The sequence below is a fragment of the Pezoporus occidentalis genome, unplaced genomic scaffold (assembly GCF_034315485.1).
Source record: "Pezoporus occidentalis ecotype Australia unplaced genomic scaffold, CSIRO_AGI_Poc_V1 ctg2, whole genome shotgun sequence".
Classification (NCBI taxonomy): domain Eukaryota; kingdom Metazoa; phylum Chordata; class Aves; order Psittaciformes; family Psittacidae; genus Pezoporus; species Pezoporus occidentalis.
The window spans coordinates 14,129,775-14,143,882 of NW_026913855.1; the positions used below are offsets into that span (position 1 = coordinate 14,129,775).

At 40.5% G+C, this 14,108-nt stretch overlaps 1 protein-coding gene across 4 annotated transcripts in view; it reads left to right on the top strand.

Annotated features, from left to right (window-relative positions):
- Positions 1-5,265: 5,265 nt before the first annotated feature.
- Positions 5,266-14,108, top strand: part of PHACTR1 (phosphatase and actin regulator 1) — a 320,959-nt gene continuing 312,116 nt past the window's right edge. The window contains exons 1-2 of one of the 4 annotated variants that reach the window (XM_062617920.1): positions 5,266-5,748; positions 7,820-7,937. In XM_062617920.1, the coding sequence (XP_062473904.1) occupies positions 7,877-7,937 (61 nt within the window). In that variant the 5' untranslated portion in view covers positions 5,266-5,748; positions 7,820-7,876. Of the gene's footprint in view, positions 5,762-6,460; positions 6,624-7,819; positions 7,938-14,108 lie in introns of those variants that run through there. The other 3 variants (XM_062617918.1, XM_062617919.1, XM_062617922.1) reach the window with 3 other exon arrangements.

Sequence of the window (14,108 nt, forward strand, 5' to 3'; positions counted from 1 at the left end):
TTGAAATCATGAACTACATGAAGAATTTGAAGTACTCTCCTCAGCCTGCAGTGTATGGTGAAAAATGAGGAGGATGTGGGCAGAAAACAAGCATGTTGCCCAGGGAGGTTGTGAATGCTCCATCCCTGGCAGTGTTCAAGACCAGGTTGGACGAGGCCTTGGGTGGTATGATTTAGTGTGAGGTGTCCCTGCCTTCGGCAGGGGGGCTGGAACTAGATGATCTTAAGGTCCTTTCCAGCCCTAACTATTCTATGATTCTATGTCTGAGGAGACAGGGGAACTAGTGTAGCCACCATTATGTTAATGGTAACACACATTTCTCTTTTAGGCCACACTTTTGCTACCAGGCAGAAGTAATTTGACAGCTCTACAGTCTAACTATAGTTAAGAAAGGTTCTTCTGGCTTGTTATCCTGCTTGTCATTTTTGACCTTGCACAGACCTTTATGCAGGATCAAAACCTTCCATAAAGTATGGAAAGCACAGCAATATATAGTTGCATATTTAAAATGCAAGAAAATATCCAACTTGTGCATGTAAAAGAAAAACCTAAACTGTGTCCAAACTAAGCTAAAGGTACACACAAACTTTGGAATAACTTCAATAGTGAGGTACAGTAATATGTGTCCAGGAATACTCAAAGGATCTGGATGATTTTGTTCGCTACATTCATCTGTTTCATTATGAGTCCTATAAATATTCCCACTGCAAATATGTGGCTCCTCAGTAGCTCCAGAGCAACACAGGGTAGGAAACATATGACAGGTGGATGCTTTTTCTGAAGCTGTTGTGGCTGATCTGTCTTCCAAGGGAATTTAATCATAAAAACCACAGGCTAAACGTTTTTGAAATCTGTATCATAAGTTGATGTAGTTTTTGGAGGATAGCACAGTGTAAGAACAGGCACAAGAATGATTTTCATGTAAATTATTCAGAAACTTGCATTAATATGCATTATTTACCTATGTATGTACAGTGCCCTACAAATACTAAATCTCATCATGCTATGTGAGAGCTACACCTTATAACTTCATTATTACTCCATAGTTACATCTTCGCCTCACATAAAATCAGTTGGCAAGAAGTAATTCGATTTTGTTCTAACCAGACTGCAATTCCTACGTTTTTTATCAAATGTAATCATGTTACTGTATTTATGTCCAGATGCTCAGTTACTTCAGAGTTGTTTATCCCATTTAAACCAGCAACCAACTGAAATGAGATTTAGAAATGTTCCACTATCAGTGAATTTCTCAAAGGCCACTAGGAGACTGTAAGCATACATCTGTTTCCAGTTTCCCTGTGCTGGTTTTCCCTTTTGAAGAAGGTTAAGATTGAGATAATTAGTACCTGTGGTAATGCAAACTAAAGGCATTCCCTATTACATCTTTGGCCAGTCACACTATTCTTTGTGTATGGGATAGCTCAAGTTCTGATCACTGCTCAGTCCCAGGAAGGCACAAAGGACAGATGATTTTGTTGTCTGTCATTGCTTCCAGTTCCTCTGAATATTTTTTTAAGTTCCTTTGCCAGAAATCCTTGAAAATTGAGTAGGAAGCTGGAAGGGATGCCTCCACCTCCATGACTGCTGCATACTTGTTGGGTGGCAGAGGAAGGCTTACCCAAAAGTTCTATTTTGCTAGTTTCATCCACTTCCTCTGCCACAGATAGCTCTGTGTTTTTTCTCCTTCCACCAAGTCATCCGTGGGAATGAATTAGGGAAAGTTCCTCTTCTTCCATTCCTGTGGAGTTTGTTACAGAAAAATAAAATATATCTAGTTGTGTAATTAAGGAAGATGACGAAGATCAATTAATGCAGAAGAATTTCTGCCTGTATAAGGACTGAAGGATGAGGCTTTAACATACGTGCTTCCCCCCAGATCTCTCATCTCTAATGTGTTTACAGTATAATTATGACTTCAACCTCTCCTCCCTCAAATGAAGGCGTATCAAACTGCCATATATCATCTTAGAATAGACTTTTACTATGCAGGGTAGATAACCTTTGTTCTCAATGACAGCACTTCTAATATTTCCTCAACTAGCAACTTCTTGAACTTCTTGTTCATGAGACAGGATATTGAAGCTGCCTCTTTTCAAGCTCATCTCTTCTACACTGGAGTCCATGCAGTTCTCGCTTCGGAGCTAAGTAACAGGAATGTGACCCTGATGCTATGAAAGGACAGACTAAACCTTCCACTTATTTCAAGAGCCAGAGCTACCTTTATGGTCTCTTCAGTGATTCTGGTATCGATAATGTTTATGGCAGAAGCATAGACAATAAATAATTCTGCACTGGAAGTTTCTCTTGTTCTGGATAACATTCTTAAAATTCGAATTGACTCCAGGATAGAGTTCTACAAAATTTGTAGAAACTTCTGAAAGCATCAGTATAGTCTCTATCATGGTAAAGCATCTGTAGTCCTCAGTTGAATATTTTGGTGTTTTATTGTATGTAGTGTACATCATAATATTTGTCTTGCATTACAAACAAGAAATAGAGAACATATTTGTGTCCTAATTTTGCTAGCAATCCTCTCTTTTTAATATATCTAAGCACAAGACTGATAATTATAATTTAAAAAAAAAACAACATTTTTCATAGCTTAGGGGCTTAAACTTTTATATTCTTTCTTTATTCTGACTGTATACCGCAGGAAGCAACTCTCTGTAATAATCACCTTGCCTACACTTCTTCAGTCACATATTACATTCTCTCTCCCACTTTCTTTCAGGTTAATATTAGTGTTTGTCAGCAGCAGACTTTTTTCTCCAAGGCTCTGAGTCATTACAGTAACAGTTATGTTCTCAATAGAGAGTTCAGGATAGGGGAAAAAACCCAACCCTATGCCTACATGCATCTGACTTAGAAAACCGGAAGGCTACTCACACCTTTTAAATGCCAAGTGTTCAATTGTTTTCCCCTTGAGGGTTTTGGGTTGTTGCTTGTTGGTTTTTGTGGGTTTTTTGGTTTTGGTTTTTTGCCTTTTTTGGGGGGGGGGGGGGGAAGTCACATGTGCTGCAGGAGGTTACTTAAGCTCATGGTGAAGAACTGGCTTCAGATGGCTTCAGATTTTTCCAAAGTGTGACAGCTTTATTCCAAGTATTTCTTTAGCAGAGGTTAGTAAGTTGGTTTTGTGGTCTGGCTCACAGAGTTCAGTCTAGACCTCTGTAGGTATCTGTGTATGTTATAAAACCATTGCACCTGTTACCTTGAGCAGGGATCTGTGTTGATAAGAGGTCCAATCAAAAGCAGAAGTTTTGCAAGTTTGGCTTCTGACAGAGCACAAGGAAGCATTCAGAGAGCTGTAGAGTACAGTTCCTGGCTCGAGCTACTGTTGTTCTTCCCTGTCCTGCCCCCTGAGATGCTCTGCTGTTCTTTGGAAGCCTCCTCTGGGGATCATACCTAACTCAAACCAGATCTGTTTTACCTGAACATTTTTCTAGACATGTAGGCTTTTCAGCTGGAGGTAATGGATTTCCTTTTCTAAGGGTAGAGCTCTTTCAGGACTGCAGCTCAAATCTGAGTCCACACTCCTGTCCTAAAGACTTTGTAACCAGCAGGCAAGGATTTCCCTCATGGTGATGAATGCCACAGAAGCATATAAATATACATGCATTGTTATCTTCCTTGTTGTTAAGTATCCCCTAGCCAGAGAGAGCTCTTAGCAGCTGTCAAACTGCATTATAATTCAAAATGAACTGTAAACCCCTGAGATGGATGAAAGTATCTAGATGGATGATTTTGGAATGGTCAGTAGAGAGGCTACTAGTGATTTCAATACTGCACTTGTCAGTCACAGTGGAAGATGACGATGCAGATTGAAAGGGTGATGGCAAAGAGAATCAGAAGGACAGACCAAAGGCTGAAGGACAGGTGTTATAAACCACTCTCCAGCATGCAAGGTTGTCTTTTAAAAGCCATATTCCATACTGCTTGCGAAGAAGCAGATACGATCTTTGGAGCAAGAGAGGTAGAGTGCTCCTGACTTCCATTTTTCCTTCTGCATCTCTGTATTGCCAGGTTTTTTTTTTGTTTTTTTTTTTTTTTCTTCTGGCTTTCTGTTGAAGAAAGTCAGCTTGGCTAAACAGGCATATGGCCCCTGGTCCATAGAAAATGGAACCAGCTTGGAGGGGACCTATTATTCAGTAGTCATCACAGCAAATACAAACTCTCCAAAATGCAAAAAGGGAAGGTGCTAGTAATTCTCCAAGATGCAAAGAAAGTGGCTTGTAGTGTTCTTGTTTGGTTTTGCTTTAATTTCTGTTTAGGAATGAAAATGTTTGTCACACCTCTCAAAATAGGAACACAGTTTGTATAAGCCAGATCCACAACTAAGGTGGCACTGAGACGCCTACTTAATACAACCGTATTTAGTGGGGTGCCAATATAGGAACTGCCATACCAGATTCTACCTGTAGTTCATATAGCTCACCCTTATCTTTGATACTGTCTGGGTGCTTTGAAGAAGCATTTAAGAAATCTTAAGAGAGGAAACCCATGGAGTAATCTGCCCACAGAGATTCTTACTTTCTAAAGTGTACTAAAAAAACAAAATGTACTCTGAGGGTATATCTTCTTGGGTTTCTTCTTAAAAGCCAGAAAACCCACCTTTGCTGCTTGGTATATAGTTTTCTTATACTGGAATGAAAATCTAACCTTTCAGAATCCACAGTTTTGAACACCAGTAACATTTGGTGGCAATGGATTTCAGAAGACATTTACACATGATCTTTTAAGCAGAGTATTGGCAAATATGGGAAGATGAAGCTTGATTACTTTCTGACACTCAACTTGGCCAGAACTTCCTGGTCCAAATTTATCAAAGCATCACTTTATTACTGCCTTCTTCAATTTCTGATCCACTTCCAAAATCACTACACTAAGACCTGCTGGAAGAAATGGGGTCCTGGCCCTCTTGTGAGGGATGCCTGTGCAACTTGATAGCATGGCCCTTGTTAGCCCCTAGTGCCTGCCTTCATCAGGATTCCAAACACTGTGCAGCTCCAATAATGCTAAACTAGATGAACCGGAAGCCACCAAAAAGCAACTGTGCTATATTTCAGTTTATTAATCATGCAATCCCATTTCTGATATGGGAAAAGCAAATTATAATTGAAAAGATCTCAGTAAAAACATGTTCTGCTTTCATGATCTATGGCTATGCATGTTTAAGCTATCATGCCATGACATTGTGCTATTTGATTTATGTTTTTACTGATGCTTTGACTGACTAGTTTGTTGCAATGTACAGCTAAATGGAGGAAAAAACCAGAAACTGCATCAGGCAACCACTCTGTATTTCATTCTAGAAAATAGCTGGCAATTATAATTACTCACCATGTTTCTGGCTCAGAATAAAAGTGGCATTACACAAATACCACTGAACATTCATCGTGATTAGAAAACGCTCCATACCTTGGAGTGCAGTGGAGACATAAGAACAATTTTAAATGCAAATTAAATTGTGGGGGTAGCAAAGAGAACAGATAAAAGACAGTAAAACAAAGCCTTTCACTTTCCTCAAATTAGCAAGCTAATGTAGTATATAAAAAAAAAAGGCAGTTCTACTCAGATCTGTGCTAAGAGCTTTCATTTCATCATAATATAAAACAGCAGATCCGTCACCTTTCTCTATTCAGTACTCTTGATTTCGAGGTTGAAGTGAAAATTAGAAGCTGTTCATTCTGGCTCACAGACTGGGTTGCATTTACTTAGTCTTATTCCATGACAGTAGGATGGAAAGAGGTCAGTAACACTGGTAAGTACTTATATCCTGCATCTGATTTTTATTTATTTATTTTTAAGGTCTTTCACAGTGCTTTGGCTTTTTATCAGTGTGTAATTCCTGAAAAAAACCCTACATCGTGTATTTTGTAAAATGCTGAATCTTAAGCAGAAACGCAGTGATTCCTTGAGAATGCTTGTATCAGATGTTAGAGCTCCTTCAAGAATGAATTAATTACTTAAAGTAGGAATTCTGTAATAGGAAAGGTTTCTAGATAATCTGTATATTTCATAGCATCACTGGAACATTTTGTGTGTTGCTTTCTCTGTCTGCCTGGTTCAACAAGCAGTACCAGATAAGACATGAATCTCTTCAAGATGTTATTTGCATTATGTGCATAGCAAAACATTTAATAATCTCATTACTCTTCTGGTAAATGGTAGAGAAGGTAGATTTTACTTACTGAAAGCAAATTATTAGACAAAATATAATGTTATGGTTAATCATTCTGAAAGAAAAAAATCTCAGAATATGAGATACAACAAGGAAGATCAGAGTGAAAAACAAATTGTTAGGGAAATTATGTAGATTTTTTTTTTTTTCCTTGGGAAAGTTTTTATCGAATTAAAACCAGGGGCTTAATTTTTCAGGATGAAGGGTGAGGGGGAGTAGGGGAGATGATCGTAGTGTCACCTCCTGTTGCTAAGTAACAACATCTCCTGGCCATTTTTATCTGATAAAGGAAGTCCAGTTGACGTTATGCATTATTCATCAGAGTTCCAATCAAACAATCAAAATTGTTTGCTTACACTGGGGACATTTAGTAAGATCAAAGAAACCCTCCTTGCAACTACTGGAGCTTACACCGCTGCCAGGCAGTTCTCGCTACTCTGAAGTAAGTATCGTTTCTGGTTTGGGAGTGCTACAGTAAAGTGAATGCTGAGGAATTTTGAAAGTTTTTTTAACCAGGACAAGCTTCTGAATTTTAGGAAGGACTGCATTTTGATCGATGAAAACTGAATTGAAGGGAAAAGGGGAAGATTTGGAACCCTGATTTTCTGATTTTTGCCAATGTAATTAAAAGAATTACTTGAAGTAAGGGTCAGATTCCTGCCCCAAACCTTTCTGCTAGGCTTGCACGGAAAAGGACTAGAGGTATTTTTGTATGTCTGTCTTAAAATAAATGTTGTGCAGAGCTGTTTGTATGCTTATGATTATATACTGTAGCTAACTGAGGTGTGGATGAGAGAACAAGATTGTGTGTTTTCTGCAAGTTATTCACAGTAGAATAAAATGCAGAAGGTAGTAAGAAGACTGGAGAAGGGTCATGATAGTGTGCATAATCCTGGGAACTCTGTCCGGCAGAGGCAAACCTGACTCAGTGTGCACCTTGAACAGTTGTATTCTAGGATCTAGGCAGATCTGAGTTTCAGAAGAATGCCAAACATATAAACCTTAGCTAAGAAGCTGTGTTAGGAGTAGCCTAACATTTCTCAATGATTGCTCTTATCACTTTTTTTAAAATGGATGGTGGGATGTTCTGTTGCTACTTCTGGTCGATACAAGGGGAGAGGGAAGGCAAGGTTGGCTTCTGGTCATTTAGATGGAATAAAATATCCAGAATACTGTATATGCCAAAGCAGTGCACTAGAAAGAAATAAGCAGCACAGATGCTATATTTAATGTATTTTTTTACAGTAGTGCTTACTCAGGGGGTGCCAGCTCTGAATCTGGTTAAAGGAGTTCCCTGCCCCAAGCTTTTCTGATCGTCTTTCTAAGAACGAATGTAACAGGCAGGTGAATCTAAGTATGTAGTATATGAAATTGAGACTGTGGCTAGTATAAAGGTGGTGGTACTAGGAATCGTGCTAATAACTGCAGTAGGACTTGCCTTTAATGTTTTCAGACAAGGATTTAAAGCAAACACCCTAAAATAGATAAAGGACACCTATGAAGTTCTATGAATAGTGATTTGAAAATTATTTGACCCTAATATGCCAAATGAAGTACTTCAGTGACTGCCTACACAATTCTTTCCACAAAGAAACTCACTAGCTTTTTTCTGTCTAACATCTCTGTAATCTTTCCCAGGAATCTGACTGATCAGCCATACCGGAGTAGTGTATAAAGATATAAAGTTCCTTCAAAATGGACTACTTTTTGGATGTTGAGTCTGCTCAGAGACTGTTTTACAGTCAAGGAGCTCAAGGTAAGAAACTCTGGTACTGATTCAGAAAATTACTATTTTAACTGTACAGTTAAGATGTATAAGGCCAGACAAGGGCCAGTCCTTGTGGCTGGCCTACCAAAGTGTACAAAAGCCACAGGGAAAGGCATTAGAAATGTATGAGTTGTGAAATGAATTACAGGAGTAATGATAGGGTTGATCTGCACTCTCAGAGGATAAGGAAAGGTGTGAAAGCTGTTGGGTGTGCAGCAGGAAAAAAAGGAACTGCCAAGATCCAGAATATGCTGTTGCAGAGTCGAAATGGACAAGTCAGAGGGGACAGCAATGGCCTGCTGCTAGATATGTAAACATGTGGTGTCCTTCCCCTTCTTCCTTGCTTATTGATGCTGTCAGGATCATAATGTGGTGTTAGTCAGCACTGCAGGAATTGGTTTGGGAAATTCTGAGGCAGTCCAGCATGCTGTATGTAACCAGCAGGCTCTCACCGGTTTGCATCCTTCCCTGTGAAATCCTCCCCACTCCAAGCAGCAGCAGTGTGAGAGAGGGAAAGAGTAATCAAGCTTCTTTGCTTTAATGTAGTTGAGACTTGTTCACGACACAGATGATATTTTTGGTAAAGTCAGTTCATGTTTTTCTCACCAGTTCTATTTCTGGATAAAATTTGCAACTTCAGAGAGAAGGGTTTTTTGTTCGTTAAGCTTTAAACACAGTAATAAATGGAAGAAAACTGAGAACCAAGTAGCTCTACCAGCCTTTTTTGTTAATACATACTGCCTGTTTTCTGGAAATGTAATCCAGCTTTTTTCCATTTATTAATTTCATCACTTGCTAATGAAATTCAAAGTCCAGCCAATACAGTTCTGCCTTCCTTGTGGAGGCCATTCTCCCAGAGCAATACCTGCTCCACCCAGGGAGGTACCGCCATGGGGGTCAGTACCGCCTTGGCTCAGCAGAGGTGCTGCTGCCTGACACACACTGCATTGCCCAGCTGCTGTCCCACTTGTGGTAGATTTTCATCTGTACAAGTCACAGAAAAGCTTTCTTGTCACAGCACAGCCTCCTGCATTGAACAACAGAGGCAAATGCTAAGCACATTAAAATCGGGGTGGGGGGGGAATGGCTGGGGCACTAACTGATTTTGCTGGCTTTTTCTCCATCTCTGAAAAGCAATAGACACTTGAGGGTTGCTACAGAAATAATATTAAGTTCCTCAATATCCCTTGAGAACAAATCTTCTCTTTTATAGAAACTAAAATTAATGAATCTGCAACTTACTGTTTTACAAGCTATAGCAATTTATTGACAGCATCCCTGTGAACTACAGGGTACAGAGGGAACTACAGAAGGAGTATGTATTCCTGCAATAAGTCTATTACAGTAATGTACACAAAGTGACTAATAGGGTTGTATACACAACCTTCACTGTAAGCATTTCCAAGAAGGCAATTGAAAAAACCCCATATTTGGAGAAATGGCATTTTTAGCACATATAGAAATGCTTGTACTGATTGGTTAGACGCATGACTGAAATTTTAACCTTAGCACCTGCTTGATTTTGTGTTTCAATGCAATTATTTTGCCTTTTTAAAATGCAAAATGAGGGGGGAAAATCCACCATGCAGAACTGTATTCTTTGATACAAAAGTCATCAGCAGGGGGTTGACCTTTAGATCTGTCATGTGGGTTTCTATCCCTTGGCCAAAACAAGTAGGAACCAACACTGTGACCTGGGGATTTTTTTGTCCCCCTGCTTGTGAATGTTTCAGGAAAGATGCCAATGACATGCTTCCACTGTGCACCACAGCATAGTACAAAGGCTCCTAAACCCTAATTACTTCCACAAGTGGAAACAATACATTGACGTAAGAGCCAGGCTGCACATATGCTCTGCCTACTTCCACTTTTCACCTTTCTTTTTGCTCCTTTTGCTGAATTTTCCCTAGCTCCTGTCCTTTACATCTCTCGCCACACATGCTTGTGAGACCTCTCCCCCAAACTCTGTCTTCGTCTGTTTTTGAGGTCAGCTGCTTTCCAACAAGCAGGGAAATTGTTCTAAGCACAGAAGTGACAACACTTCTGCTCTGCATTGTCAAATGGTGCAACACAGCAGCCCCCTGGCAACAGGAGAGATGCTGGAGTGGAAGGATGGATGGACAACCCTGCTAGCAATAGGTATGCCAGAAGAAGTGTGGCCTGTGCAGAGAGAAGTGGAAGGCTTTCAGGAGGCTTCCACTGTCTGAGGTAGCACTGAGCACCTCTGAGGTGACAGAGATGGCTTCAGCAGGATAAATTATAAATCTCTGGAAGAGTTTCATCATCAGGTTTTCCTGTAGCAACTGCCTTTATCGCCATCCTTAGCCCCAGACTTCTTGATGGTAGCATCCCCTTTCTCTGAGCTATCTTACCCCCATGCACAAGAAGGAACTAAACCCTACTGAATGTGAATTGTTACTGCCTGCACAGCTCTGATAACTCCTGTTGTCCTTGTACATTGTGCCAAACTTCAAGGCTGTCTTCCAAAGAACAGGCATTTCTATATGAGATTATGGCATGATTTCTCGAAACATGGGCAAAAATAACATCTTTCCTTATCCGCCTTCTAACAGTTAAGCTGTGTTAGCTATAAGTTTCTGGGGAAAAAAAAAAAACACAACCCAAAAACCAAACAAAAAATGCACTGAATGTGAGGCACCCATCCACCACAAACAGCACAGCTCAAGTAGCTGGTTTGGAACTGAATAGAAGGTCTGCAAGAAAGCATTACCCCAGATCTTCCAAATGGGATCACAAGTAACTGTTTGATCTTTATATAATAACATGATGCTCTTAGCAAGTCATGCTATCAAACAGCATGTGTATATGCATTAAAACTGCATTATGACAGGAATGAGTGAAAGAAGACTAGTGTTGTGCCATTTAATTAGAAACAGCATTAGAGCATATTATATGTATTATTATTATTACTTTAATTATATTATTAGCTACTACATTAGAAAATACTCTGTTTACAGACTGTAAAATGGGGGTTTATCACCCACTTACTCTTTCTGTGAGATTTGAAGATTTCTGCTTTTTAATCCTTTGATCCTACAAATCAAGAAAAAAAATCCTTTCCAATGTTTTCACATTAATGATATGACAATGTTACAAATGGCAGTTGTAAAGCACTCATTCTTATCTGTACCCACTCCTTGTGGGTGGAGGAAAAGGGAAGGAATAGGACCGTAAAATGTTGGGAAGGAACTCAGAGCTGTGATGGCATTGTTAGCAGATGTTATCAAATCCCAGATGACATCATGTCTCATGTAGTTGAATGCAGGACACTGACCTCAGCAAACGGACTGAAACAGGGTTTTTGTCCCCAGCAACTAACCAGTTCTCAATCTCTTCCTGCCTGCACTAACACCCACACCTCATCCCTACTCCTGCAGAAAGCTGCAGAACTGCCTTTTCTGCTGTAGGGTAGGAGGAGAGAGGTGTTAGATTAATCAGCTGCCTCCTCTCCCATCTTCTCCTTCTGCAGAAGCAGCCATCACCTTACTCCTGTGGGCTGAACACAGTACAGAGGATGTTTGGCCATTCAGGCTGCATCTCCTGTTCAAACAGCTGTTGCCTGTTTCCTCCGAGGAAAGTGAAGCAGGAGGGATGGAAAAGTCACAAAAGCTGGATCTGGCAGTAGGATTATCTAGATTTAAAAAACTTTGTAAATGAAGCCAGCTGGCTTTAGTCTTCAGAAACAAGCCAGAAATATCCTGAACTCTGCAATTCTCCCTGACTGTCTTTCTGTGGCTGTATGTTGGGATCTAGGAAATAGGGGGTGTCCTTGCCAAGTGCGCAATGCCTACTGATGCATCTGCAAGTCAGAAGCAGGAAAGAAGGGACTGTGATCCCCTGGGCTCAGGCCCTTTCCCTAGGAAAGTCTGAATCTGAAATCTAGGCATGGAGATGTACTTCACTTATCAAAAGTCTCTTCCCTTTGAAGTGTGTGGAAGATGCTAGTTATTCTTGGATATACATGTATTCTAAATCCAAATCTACCATAGCTTTCAGCCATTTCAGTCTGAATGCATACAGTGGGACTTGGAACAGGATTTGACTCGCGTATTCCTTAGGTGTTCTCAGTGAAGATGTTTCCACGTAAGACTTCTGACTAGTCTGGCATGTATCAGTGGAAAGAAAGTCATTTTAAAAGCAGGGTTCACCTAATCTTAGACATCTTCCTTGGGATAATATAAATCCTGCCTTATTTTCTCTACTGATTATGAAAGCCTAGACAGCTAACTTGAATGAAAGATGCCTATGCTAATGGCATTTGTTTGCACAGAGGACTCACGTGTTGAGAGATGAGACCTAATTCAGGAAAGGGAGTAACTTCCCCCAAATAGGTCAAGCTGTAATCTAAGGCTGTAAATGTGCAGATCCCATCTTGGATGTAGCCTGCTTTGGAGACAGGTCAGCTTTGATCTTGAAGTTCTACTTGAAAGAAGTTATGCTTTGGGGCATGGAAAGAAAGACCTCGTATTTGACAGAGCTGAGAAGGCTGGTACTGAGGAGCAGCAGAAGCAAGCTGCTCCTTAATGGAAAGTGAGCCAAGAGTCAGCAAGAAGGGCAGAAGCAGTGGTCTTGCCTATGAGAGGTAAAACACTGCAACACGCAAGCAGGTCAGGTCTGGTGACAGTCACCGGGTTCAGCCAAGAGTTCAGATTGTCAGACAAGACCATGGTGATGAGACAGGTACGAGGCCAAGCAGGACATCCAAGTCAGCAGTTTGGATGCAGATCAGTGAGGAACGTAGCCAGGCACAGCCTTGCTCAGCAGGTGGGCAACAGCCACAGTGCAAACATAGCTCCCAAAAGGAAGGAGGCAGCTGTTGAGGCTTTTTGCCACTTTCTCAAACAGCTCTAAAGCTGATCGGGCATTCTTAAGCCATTGTCTCCAACAGCTGTGCCATGTCAGAGAGCCTGCCTTGAGCATATCCAACTGCACTGTGTGCAGGGAGCGCAAGTAGGGCCATGGCTGTTGATACCTAGCTCTCACCTAGGCTTGATCAGGATTAAGAAATGAGGAACCCTTCCCTTCCATTATATACAAGGGCATGAAGCCCCCTGGACAAACTAAGAGTGAAGAAGAACTTCTGCCCAGCAGGCAGGATGAAGGCTTTAGTATCATTGTAACAGGGGAGTTCCCCATCGCAGACTGAGCATAGCACTTTTCTGCAGCCATGAGTTTGATTGATGGAAGCTGTCCTAAGACTCACACCCTCTCTTGGCACCTTTAGCAACCCCACACCACAGCCTGACAGGACAGGCTGAACATTGTGCAGCCAGGATACCGTTTGCAGCTGCATGTGTCTACCTTTGCACTAGAGTCAGACCGTCTGGTCCCTGCTCAGACTCTGGGTTCTGCTCTAGGGTGACTTCTGCCTCAAGGATAAAAAAAAATGGAGATGTATGCATCCATTTCTCCAGTCTTGTCTCCTTTTGCACCAGGAGGGCACAGCAGCTTAAAGTTAACTGCATTAATTGTGTATTTACAAGATGCTCCTCCATACCTTGAAATGCTTGCTAGTCCATTTGGCAGGATACACTGTGCTTATTTAGATAACTGAACTCTTTTGAAGGTTTATCTTAAACTATCTTTTGTATCTATAAATAATTTACAGATCCATTTACATTAGGTGTGCTCTTACTGGTTGCAACAGTCCTGCAATCTACTTGATGAATGTAAGGAGTGAATAAAAAATGTTAAGTAGAAAAAATATGAAAATAAAAATAGAGCACATACAGCCAAGGGTAACAGATGCATAAGACTGTATAGACAGATAGGGGATAATTATTCAAAAGATTTCTGCAAATCCTTCTTCTTGATCAGCTTTCAAGGTTTAATAAAATACTCCCAGGTACAGTTTTAATTCCACATTTTCCTCTTGCACTCTGTCTTCAAAATACAGTTATTTCACTGTACTTCACTTTTGCTCATTTATTTTAATTCCCACACTGCTGAATCATTCTAGATGTTTGATTTTAATCACTGCTGACTACTTCCCTTCTGCTTTTGCATATTGAATGTCCAGCATTTTACAAAAGTGTATTGCTGCGGTATCCCCAGATCCTAATCCAGAAAGATTCCACTGAAGATTGTCCTTGGCTAAAGTAACATTAGGACACTCCACCAATTTTATGATTAATCATC